Source organism: Heterocephalus glaber, unplaced genomic scaffold, assembly GCF_053883595.1.
Source record: "Heterocephalus glaber isolate CG9 unplaced genomic scaffold, H.glaber_assembly_v1.0 deba00001561, whole genome shotgun sequence".
NCBI classification, from domain to species: domain Eukaryota; kingdom Metazoa; phylum Chordata; class Mammalia; order Rodentia; family Bathyergidae; genus Heterocephalus; species Heterocephalus glaber.
Genome location: NW_028258349.1, coordinates 10,082,680 through 10,094,732, shown reverse-complemented (window position 1 = coordinate 10,094,732; position 12,053 = coordinate 10,082,680). Strand labels below are relative to the sequence as shown.

At 45.3% G+C, this 12,053-nt stretch overlaps 1 protein-coding gene across 2 annotated transcripts in view; it reads left to right on the top strand.

The window, feature by feature from the left end:
• The window catches only part of Rhpn2 (rhophilin Rho GTPase binding protein 2), a 65,802-nt gene that overhangs the window by 33,942 nt on the left and 19,807 nt on the right, over positions 1 to 12,053 (top strand). For both annotated transcript variants that reach the window (XM_021239639.2, XM_004858809.3), the window contains exons 5-9: positions 5,420 to 5,497; positions 5,845 to 5,969; positions 7,585 to 7,751; positions 11,059 to 11,246; positions 11,639 to 11,795. In XM_021239639.2, coding sequence (XP_021095298.1) covers positions 5,420 to 5,497; positions 5,845 to 5,969; positions 7,585 to 7,751; positions 11,059 to 11,246; positions 11,639 to 11,795 — 715 coding nt within the window. The remainder of the gene's footprint in view (positions 1 to 5,419; positions 5,498 to 5,844; positions 5,970 to 7,584; positions 7,752 to 11,058; positions 11,247 to 11,638; positions 11,796 to 12,053) is intronic.

The window sequence follows — 12,053 nt, the reverse complement described above, 5'->3', positions numbered from 1 at the left end:
CCCTGGCCATCCCGATCTTTTCCTCTAATCAGGGGCCTCCCTGGAGAGGGCATTGTGAGTATCTTTTCTACTCCTCCTTTCCCCTCTGTTCCTGACAAGCAGGCATCTATAGACTCCTGCCTTGGCTTCCTATTCAGTATGGCCAGGGGAGGAGGAGGAGCAGCAGGGAATCTGTAGGCCATCGGAGAGGGAAGTCCTAGGTTCCTTGACTCCTCCAGCTGCCCTTTGTGTTCTTCTAGGACGGCCACAGGGGACTATTGGATGCCTACCTAGGTAGCCACCTCTCTGGAGTTCCTAAGGTGCTTCTCTCTGGGCCTTCCAGCCCCTGGGGCTCAGTTATTGTTACTTTTTGTTTTGTGTGGTGGGATCCAGCCTGAGGCCTTGAGCCTTGAGCCTTGAGCCTGAGCCTGAGCTCTCCCTCCTGCTAAGAGCTAAATCTTCAGATCAGGTGAAAGAGATGTAACTCCCAAACCTACTAGATATCAGAAATGTAGGTTTGTGTTCTCTAAAATTGAAGAATGAATTTTAGGAACAATGGAGGTTAAGAGTAGGAAAAATTTATTGGGAGAAAGAAAGCTTCTAAGAGAGACAGAAGGGGGACCAGAAAGTGGGTTGCCCACCCAGCCCACATTTCAAAGATGTTTTATACAGCAAAGCCGTTTGGTGAGGTGAATACAAAGTGGGACAAAACTATAAGACCCAATGGAAATTTACAAGGTGGACAAAACCATGACCAACCAATAAGATTACAAGTACAGTCACCCAGGTAATATTGATTAAATTGGAATCAAATGGGGGAGCAAGTCCTGTAGCAAGCACACAAAGATTTTCAGTAAGGGTGGGGGTCAGGGATATTTCCTGGAGAGACTGGGTTAAGACCTTTACCCCCCACCCAGGTGATTGATACCTATTTAGAATATCAGTCACTGCAATTTATCCCCAGGGAAGCACAAGGGTGTGTAGTTTCTCTCCTTTTACACTTCTGGCCTTCAGTGAGTGTGTTTTGATTGTCCTCCATGTTGGCTCCTCCTGGGCTGGCCCTGTCTAACTGCCTGTGAGATATCTAAGTTACCTATCTGCAATACTGGGATTTATTCAAATGGTCCGAGAGCACTACCCCTGTGGTTTCCCTTACCTCTGCCCACACCACTGTAATAGTAATAATCCCCGAAATTCCCATCAGCCACCTGTGTGTGTGCGTGCGCTGCCTCCTTCCTGCTAACCTTGTGGCTGTGCTGCCCTTAGGGGAAACTGCCAAGCACAGCTGACTGCAGCCAGGTGCTCACTGTTCCCAGGCTCCGCACAGTCAGGGGAACCGAACCATCCAGTAACAGAACTGGACCATTGCAGAGCTGTGGCTGAGAATGGCTTTTTGTGTTCCTTTGGGGACATTGCTGGCACTGTTATCTACCTGCTTTTTTTGGTACTTGGGATCGAACTCAGGTCCTTGTGCTTTTGAGGCAGGCAGCAGCACCACTGAGCTAAATCCCCGGCCCCTCTACCTGCTTCTTAAATCTACTGAAATCTGCTTCTGAGCCCTCTCTGGGTCTGTTTTCTCACCTTTGCACACAGTTCCTCACTGTTGTCGTCTGTGCGTTTTATCTCCTGGTAGAGCAAGCCTCCTTTGTTACTGTGCTTTTCCTATGTTATTTGGCTTTCCCCCTGCATTTTTGTTTCCATGTTTTGGACAAAAGTGCAACTTTACAGTATTGCATATTTTTCTTTGAGTATCATACTCAGTTGTTGAGGCCAACAAACAGCAAGTGTTATAGTGGTAGGGATTATATCTATCTTTCAGAAACCATTTGATGAAAGTCAGGCATACTGGTGCACACCTGTAATCCCAGCACCCTGGGAGGCTGAGGCAAGAAGATCACAAGTTAAAGGCCAGCCTGGGCAATTTAACAAGACCCTGTTTCAAGATAAAAAATGGCTGAGTATGAGTGGTAGAATGCCCCTGGGTTCAAGTCCCACTACTGGGGAAAAAAATTAATGAATGAATGAAAGAATGAATGAAATGTTATGCCCTTTAGTAAAGTAGAATAGTTGTCTGCTTTTATTAACTTTATCCCTAGGAATATCGTACATTTGTTGCTATTGTGAAAGTTATTATTTCGGTCATATTTTTGTGACTAATCATTGCTTGTGTAAGAAAAGAATATTTTTTCTCATTATTGACTTAGCTGTTTAGCTACTTTATTGAATTCTTGGGGCTGGGGATTTAGTTCAGTGGTTCTGGCGTCTGCCTCGAAAGCGCAAGGTCCTGAATTCGATCCCTGTTACCCCCCCCAAAAAAGAATTCTTACTTAGTGATTTTTCAGTTGCTACTCTTGAGTTTTATAACTGCTTTTATTTTGTCAAAAATTGGTATTTCTTTTTAGTATGCACCTTAAATTTTCAAATTTGTTGGCTAGAGAACTTTAAGAATTATACTAAAGTGATAGAAACCCTTATTTTGTCCCTGATGTTTGCAGTGGATTCCAGCTAAATAGTTTCTATATTCCGGAATACATTTTTTTTCTTTTTTGAGACAGGGTCTTTCTACGTAGTTCACGCTGGCCTCAAACTTGGGACAGTCCTCCTGCCTCAGCCTTCTGAGTCCTGGCATTACAGGACTGTGCCACAATGCCTAGCACTCCTGCATACATTTAATCTGTCCTAGTTTACCAAATTTCAAAAGTCAGAGTATATTTATTTATATAGCTAGTCATTAGGTTTTTGAGACTGAGTCCTGCTAAATTGCCCAGGTTGAACTCGAACTTATGATCCTCCTGTTCTAGTCTCTCATAGTGCTAGGATTACAGGCACGTGCCATCGTGCCTGACTTTACATTTGTATTTTGTCAAAATCCTCTTTGTCTTTTTATGAGGTGAACATAGGTTTCTCTTTTAACTTCTTATCGTAAGTATAATTCCTCTCCTTTTAAGAAAAGTGTCGCAGTGTCCACAGCAGAGGCGGCAGGACATGGTGCCATGTGAGGGAGGCAGACCATCCTCGCCCCTGGGTGTCTGCTGAGTGAGTGGCAGCCCCTCAGCCCTGGGCTCAGGGTCGTCAGCGGGGAGCCCAAGATCAACACTGTCCTGCTGACCATCCTTGCCTTTGCTAGCTGCATTGATCATACAGTATTTGAAAACCATTCCTAATTTTACAAAGGGCCATTGTATTATTAGAGGAGCTGACGCCAGTCATCACTTAAAGAGAGGAAGAAAACCTGTGCCAGTATAAGACACCAGGAAAAGTGTGCGTCAGGGGCGGTGGCACCTGCTTGTGGAGGTGGCTTGAGCGTGGCGTTAGAGCCCAGTCTGAGCAACATAGCCTCACTGGGGTTGTCTAAAAATAACCAAATCAAATCAATCTGTTAGGGATTTATTTTAGAATTTATCAGAGGTATAGACAGGGATGATTGTCAAGATACTATCTTTCATTGTAAAATCTGGGAAATGATTTTGGTGTCTTATCAAGTGGAAGTTAAATAAAACCTTGTTGCGGTTGACTGACATGTGGCAGGTGCTCAGATTATTTGTTGAATACATAAATTGTGCACTCGTTACATTGGAGGATTATAGAACACTAAGCATCATGTTATAGAATATTTTATGGCATATAAAAACATTTGATACGTTGCCAAGTTTAGAAAAGGGCATAGCCATAGCCATTGTGTATTCAGTACGTAGTCATTTGTACAGTATACACAATACTACAGTGGTAGTGTGTGTGTGTGTGCACTGAATGACGCCAAAAGCAGGAGGAGTTTTAAAGTGCAAAGTGTGTACAGTGAATGTGCACAAACACCTGGGAAATGTGCTTTGTAGAAACATTCTCCATGCCTCTTATATCTCTCTTATTTTTTTCCTATAATACTTGGCATCTTTTAATACAAATGGAGCATTCCTAATCAGAAAATCTAAAATGATTCAAATTCCGTAACTTTTAGACTGCCAACATGATGCCACAAATAGAAAATACCATACCATGAAACTTCGTTTCATGTACACAATTATTTAAAATAATGTATAAGCCAGAGGTGGTAGTATATACCTGTAATCCCAGCACTCTGGGAGGCTGAGGCAGGAGAATTGCAATATGAGCCCAGCCTGGGGAACTTACCAACTTGAGGGGGTGAGGAAGAGGAGAAGAGGAGGAGGAGGAGGAGGAGGGGGAAGAAGAGGAGACAGTGATGACTGGGGACCATAGCTCAGTGTGAAGGCCCTGGGTTCAATATCCAGCACCCTAAAAAAAAGTGTATTATTATCTTCAGACTATAGATATAAGATGTATATGAAACATACATGGATTTTGTGTTTAACTTGGGTCCCATATCTTATTGGATACATGCAAATGTTCCAAAACCTGAAAAAACATTGACACCAGAAACACTAATGGTCCCATGCATTTGGATAAAGCTACTTGTATACCACATAGTTTATGTATTTATTATACCTGAGGGGTGCATTGTCACATCCCCAGACACAGATTTCCTTTTTCTGGAGGACCCTAAGTGCTGAGGGGAGCCCCAAAAGTTGAAGGTCTGAGCCTTTGCATATCTGTGTCATCTGTTAGAAGTGTTTAATGTAGATATTTTTAAACAAAAAATAACTTCAGTATTTTACAGAGCAACATCTAAAAACATAAAATAAAAAAATAAATCCTTGCACTCAGAAAATCATGACTGTGTGTGTGTGTGATGGTTGTAAATCTGTTTCTCTAGTAACCACTGATTGATTCACCATGCAGTCTCTCATACATTTTTTCTGTAGTGTGTGTGTGTGTGTGTGTGTGTGTGTGTGTGTGTGTGTAAGGGAGGTACATTTGACATAGGCCCTTGACACTGAGCTATATCCCCAATCTCTTTTAATTTTAATTTTTATTTATGAGATAGGGTCTTACTAAGTTGTCCAGACTGAACCCAGTCCCCTGCCTCAGCCTCCCAGAATGTTGGGATTACAGGTGTGCCACTATGCCCAGCCAGATTTATGCTTTTTTTCCCCATTAATTTTATTGGTACATTGTAGGTATACAATATGCTGACATTCATTTTTAGTATATGTGCTGCCGAAGCGAGCACAATGCTGACATTCCTTATTAGGCGTTTGTACCTTTACACAATATATCTTGGTTCTTATTTTTTTCCCTGTTCCCCTGCCCTCCCTTTAACCCCTCCACCCATCCCTATTTAGGGGAAAGGAAAGAAGGGAAAGGAATAAATATGAGAAAAGGAAAAAATGGAAACAAAGTCTTTGTAAACAGATTCATGCTTTTGAATTATATTTTCTCGTTTTTTTCTTTCTTTTTATTTGGTTTTGCTTTTTGGTGCTGGGGCTGGAACCCAGGGCCCCATGCATGTAGAGCAGGTACTCTAGCGGCTTTACCACTGGCTTCTTGAATCATATTTTACCGTATCTGATCATTTTTCTTCAAGGATTTTATCCTGGAACATTACAGTGAAGATGGCTATTTGTATGAAGATGAAATAGCAGATCTAATGGATCTGAGGCAGGTGAGTTCTGTGTGCATCAGAGCTGGGAGGATGGCTCCTGCTCCTTGCTGAGTCCTCGGGACACTTGTAGTCCTAGAGAATGGAGGATGGTTGGAGGTGGCGGGATGGAATCACCCATTCCACTTGCTCCCTAAGAAAAACCATAGAAGGGGTGACACCTGCCTGTTGTTAGGCCTTGGAGGTGGTTTCCTGACTTCTCTCAGGCCCTTTTGCTCCTGCTGAGTTCATGGTATCGGCCCTGGAGCCCACAGAGCTGAGAAGCAGTGAGCGGCTCCTGCTCCTGTGTGCAGCGCACGGCAGCCAGCACATCCTGTCCTGCTCATGCCTCTGCCTATCCTTCTCTCCAGGCTTGTCGGACACCCAGCCGGGATGAGGCGGGGGTTGAACTGCTGATGGGCTACTTCATCCAGCTGGGCTTTGTAGAGAGCCGATTCTTCCCACCCACCTGCCAGATGGGGCTCTTGTTTACCTGGTAGGTGCCTGAGATCTGCACAGGCGCTTTCCCAGGTCCTGATCCACCCACACCTGTTGCAGATTCTCCTCCTGCACTGCAGTCCCCTCTTTCTGCCTTTGGTGTTTATACAGCAGACTCTGTGGAGGGGTGTGTGTTAACAGATGGATATTTATGGTGGGGACCATAAATAAGGCTCAACTAGACTGGGTGCTTGCATCTTAGAACAAGGGAGCCAAGGAAAAGTTGGGTTTTTTTTTGGTATCAGGGATCGAACTCGGATCCTTGCGCTTGTGCAGCAGGCGGTGAACCCACTGAGCTAAATCCCCAGCCCCTATGGAAAAGTTGTTTTTGAGGGGAGGCTCATTATGTCCATGGGGAAACACTGGAGTACTGAAGTTGAACCAGTGGGAAGCAAGATTCTCCCCTAGATGGGACAGGGCTATGGGGTGTGAGTGGGAATTGGGTTTTGTGCCAATGACAAGTACAGCAAACATGGACATTAAAAACTGAAGTGAAAGAATAAGCATTCTTCTTTAAGAGAAGGTTTAGGTTCACAGCCAAGTGAACAAAAAGCGTATAGAATTCTCATTGTCCCTTCTCCCTGTACACACTCAGTGCCCCTCAATATTAACATTCCCACCACTGAGGTTTGCTTGTCATAAGGGATGAATGCCCCTTGACACCTTTATCACCCAGACTCCACAGTTTATATTAGGTTTCCTCTGGGTGTTGCGTATTCTCTGGGTTTTGACAAATGCACAAGGACCTGCTTTCCCCATTGTAGTAACATGCAGAACGGTTCTTCTGCCCTTCCAATCCTCTTTGTCCTTCCCTCCACTTCAGCTTCTAGCAGCCACTGATCTTTCCACTGTCTCTTTAGCGTTGCCTTTTCTAAAACATCACATGGTCGGAGTCAGACAGTAGATAGCCTTTTTTCACTTAGTGATAGCATTTGTTTCCTCCATGCCTTTTCATGGCTTGCCAGCTCATTTCTTTTTAGCACTGACTCATATTCCATCGTCTGGATGTACCATAGTTTGTTTCTCCATTCACCTGCTGAGGAGCATCTTGGTTAAGAAGTCTTTTTTTTTTTTTCTAGGACTAAGGATTGAACCTAGAGCCTTTGCACTGAACTATATCTCTACCCTTATTTCAGTTTTTAATTTTGAGCTAGGCTCTTGGTAAAGTGTCACAGTTGCCCAGGCTGTGATTAAACTTGTGATCTTTCTGCCTCAGCCTCCCAGATTGCTGGGATTATAGGTGTACACCAGCATATCCAGGTGAGAGGCCTTATGTCTGTATGTGACTGTGGTGGGTCTTTAATCAGGCTGATCAGACCTGTCATCTTGCTTGGCAACAAAAGTCTCATTGCATGTGTATCTTTGGATTTTATTTAAGAAATAAATTTTGAGTTGGGAGTGATGGTACATGCCTGTAATCCCAGCACTCGGGAGACTGAGGCAAGAGGCAAGAGGATCGTTTAGAGTTTGAAGCCAGCCTGGGCTACATAGTGAGACCCTGTCTCAAAAAAAAAAAAGAAAGGAAGGAAGAAAGAAATTTTGCCCACATTCACCCGAAGTGGCATTAACTAGTTGAGTAACCTGTATTCTCAGAACACATTTCTTTTAAATAGGTATGACTCCCTCACCGGGGTTCCGGTCAGCCAACAGAACCTGCTGCTGGAGAAGGCCAGCATCCTGTTCAACATCGGAGCTCTCTATACACAGATTGGGACCCGGTGCAATCGGCAGACTCAAGCAGGGTTGGAGAGTGCTGTGGATGCCTTCCAGAGGGCTGCAGGTGAGTCCCTGCTGGGGCTGGTGGACACAGCCTGGCCTCTGCCAACAGAGGGTCACAGGTCCTCTGCAGATCCATGCTTGGCCTCAAAAGCCTGAAAGGGCCGAGCCTGTTTCCAGCACTGACGTAACTTGCTGTCACATAACTTGCTTGATGGTTCAAGCCACGTGGGCTTGGTCTGTGGTGGCTCATGTTCACAGTGAGGCCTGTGGTTAACGGTTAATGAAGATGCCAGGAAGAACTGTTCCTTTCACTGCTCTACGAGGGCAGAATAACTTCTCCAAAACTGTGGAAATGTGGGCCTTGGTTTATCTTATCAGTGAGTGATCTTATAGCCTCCCTTATCCACGGGGACAGGCTCCAAGACCCTCAGTGGACACCTGAAACTGGGAACAGTACTGGACTGTATATATATTATGTTTTCCCCTATATAAACATTCCTAATATAAAGTTTAATTTGTAGACTAGACCCAATAAGAAATTAACAGCAATAGCTAATGATAAAATAGAACAGTTAAAAAATATACTGTCATAGAAGTTATTTAAACCAACTTCCGTCTTTCCTTTTCTTTCCTTCCTTCCTTCCTTGCTTCCTTGCTTTCTCACTTTCTCACTTTCTCACTGTGGATTGAACCGAGGGCCTTTTTACTGAGCATTGCCAAACCTTTTTTATTTTGAGACAAGGTCCCACTAAGTTGCCCAGGCTGGGCTCAAACTTCGATCCTCCCGATCCTCCTGTTGCAGCCTCCCAGAGTGCTGCTGGAATCACAGGTGTGCACCACCACTCCTGGCTTCATTTAGTATTTTTGGACCGAGGCTAACTGAAACCAAGGAAAGCAAAACCTCAGATAAAGAGGGACTACTGTGTGTTTCTCTTGGCCTTTATTTGATACTCATTCTGCCAAGTTCGCTGTTCCCAGCCCTCTTTCTGGTGATATGTAGGGATACCTCAGGGTTCTATGAGCCTCTTCCGGGATTTCCCATTTTAACCTCTTTTCCCAGCCAGTCATCCATAAAAGTATTCACAGTGACCTAGATGCAAGGTGGAGGAGAAAGCCAGCTTATCGCCAGCCCACAGAGAGTGTCATCACCAGATCCGGTGCGGGGGAGAGCCTGGCATGCCTTAGGCATGACTGAGGGGTCTGCTGCTCCCCTCTAGCAGGGCCTGTGTGTAGGGCAGAGTCAGTGTGGTGTGGTGGACAAACCCAGTGACATAGGAGCTGGCTCCACAGCCTTCCGGCCTGTGCACTGCTCCTCCCCATTTGTCTCTGGAGTGTAATGAGCAGAACAAAGAACCTGCCTGGTACTCATGTTGCTTTAAAAGCCTGTGAAGTACTGCAGCTTTGCCATCGTGAAATTTCTTGTGTTAAAATGTTTGATCTCTTGGATGAATTGATATGCTAAGATCCCATTTGGATGGCCGTTGCTTTTTTCTTTGGTTTTTTGAGACAAGGTCTGACTTGCAGTCCAGACTGACTTTGAACTAGAGATCTTCCTGCCTCAGCTTCCCAAATGTTGGAGCATCCTATTTCTTCTACTGGAAAATTTCTGGACTTATCTTTCTTTCTGCAGAATGTTTCTTTCTGCAGGCACACTTTGAGATCTATCTACAAAATGTCAGGGGTAGACCGAAGGAAGATGGAGAGCAGCGGGGGAATGTGGGGAAGCCCAGAGGGGAGCAACGCTGGAAGCAAGTGCCATCTTTCTGTGGGGTAGCAAAACCAGAGGAACCGGTTGGTTGGGTTCCATGGTAGAGTGTTTTCAGGTCTAGCTTGATTGTCAGTCAGTGCTCTGGACAGTTAATTTTCTAAAGTATGGGAAAGTCGGCTGGGGGCTGCAGCAGAACTTGTCCGTGGGAATGGATCGCGCTGTTCTTCCCTGAGGGCCCTGGGAAAGCCATGTCTCTGAGTGACCCAGGTCTCCCGGGTGAGTGTGTCCCCCGGCCCCCTTCGCTCATTCCACCTGCTTTCGGCTTTCACCTCTGTCTCATGCCTGGTCACCAGTGGAAGGTCCCACATCTGTCCCAGGTGAGACAGGACCAGAGGGGAGCCAGCTGCTGTATTTGGTTGCTGTAGATGTAAATGTTTTTGAAGAAAATACACGTTTTAAAATTTTTTGTTTTGTTTTGTTTTTTGTAAAATTTTTTGGTTTTAAACATTATTGTTGCAAAATATATGTAAGGTAATATTTATTTATTTATTTATTTATTTATTTATTTATTTATTGTGTTGGGGATTGCACCCAGGGCCTTTGCACTGAGCAATATCATCAGCCCTTTTTAAATTTTTTAAATTTTGAGACAGAGTCTAGCTAGGTTGTCCAGGCAAGGCTTGAACTTGTGATCCTCCTGCCTCACCTTTCTAATGTGCTGGGATTACAGGTGTGTGCCACTGTGCCCAGCAGTTTTAACAGTTTTTAACTGTACGATTCAGTGGCTGTACCATTGTCCAGCTGCACAGAATGCTTTTATCATTTACACCGAGACACTGTACCTGTTAAACAGCTTCCTCTCCTCTTCCCCCAGCTCCTAGTAACCTCTCTTCTGCTCTCTGTCTCTATGAATTTCACTATTCCAGGTACTTCACTATACAGAATCATATTGTGTTTGTCCTTTTATGACCATAATGTCTCCATTCTTGTTGTAGCATGTGTCATAATTTCATTCCTTTTTTTTTGGTACCAGGGATCGGACTTGGGTCCTTGCGCTTGTGGGACAGAGGGCGGAACCACTGAGCTAAATCCCCAGCCCTTATTTAATATTAAAAAATTTTTTAATATATTTTTTTCTTTTTGTGGTGCTGGGGATGAAACCCAGGGCCATGTGCATGCTGAGCATGTGCCCTGTCTACAACTGCACCACACCTCTAGTCCCTTACTCCTTTTTAAGGCTCTGAGATTGCATGTGTACATACCGTGCTTCCTTACTCATCCATTGACAGACATTTGATTGTTTCTGCCTTTAGCTCTTATGAATAATGCTGTGAGTATTAACATGAGTATACATGTTTCAGTTATGTCCCTGCTTTCAGTTCTTTGGGTATATAGGAGTGGAATTGCTGAGTAATACAGTATTTCAGAATCACATTTTTTAAAGATGCTCTAGGATATCATATACATACGTGTGTATGGTTGTTTGTGTGTGTGTGTGTGTGTTTTGTTTTGCAATGCTGGAGCTCACAAATGCTAGGCAAGGGCTCTACAACTGAGCTACAGCCCTAGCCCAGCTTTATATTACTTCTACCATTCTCTATAGCAGCATGGTGAAATACATATGATCCTCAACTAATGAACAAAAAACTTGTAATTGCAGGGGTTTTAAACTACCTGAAAGAGACATTCACTCATACTCCGAGTTATGACATGAGCCCCGCCATGCTCAGCGTGCTGGTCAGAATGATGCTTGCTCAGGCCCAAGAAAGTGTGTTTGAGAAAATCAGTCTCTCTGGGATCCGGAATGAGTTCCTCATGCTGGTGAAGGTGGCACAGGAGGCTGCCAAGGTAAGGCTTCCTAGTTCCTGTGACTTTTAGGGGTGGGCAGGATATGTGGGCATAGGCATCCTGGGCGCAGCGAGGGGCGTTCCCATGGAGGCAGCTTGCCTGTCACCTGGGCAGTGTGCCCACCCTAGCTGAGGCTGCTGGCTCACATCTTGGCAAGCATCAGTGTTTCAGATATGGATCATTGATTCCATCTGGAGCTTAGCCTAAAAACCAGCCTAATGACAGGTGGCTGATCGCCCAGTTAACTCTGATGCTGGCAGCAGGAGGAGTCGCTTGGCATGGCGCCCAGATTCCAGAGGGGCCTCTGGCAGGGGCTGCTGCCTGGAAGAAAGGTCTCTTTTTTTGCAGCCCCTGTGCTGGGCTTGATCTTCCCATGGCCCCTTCTGTTTCAGGTGGGAGAGGTGTACCAGCAGCTGCACATGGCCATGAGCCAGGCGCCCGTGAAGAAGAACATCCCCTACTCCTGGGCCAGCCTGGCCTGTGTGAAGGCCCACCACTACTCAGCCCTGGCCCACTACTTCACCGCCATCCTCCTCATCGACCACCAGTGTGAGGCTTGGGGCTGGGGGGGCCGGGGGTGGTCAGGGCTGGGGGGATTCTGAGGTGAGTGGAGGCTGCCTTCCTGCCCTGGAGGTGCTCACAGCCTGAAGCCAGAGAGAGGGGAGGACATGTTGACTGGGCAGCTGTCACCTGGTCCCGGCAGAGTGAGGGTTATAGGCTCCTGTGGGAGGGACAAGGGGTAGTTTAATTCTGCCTGGGATCCATCAAATGAATTTTCACCTGGAATCTAGACTCTAAGGGGTAATA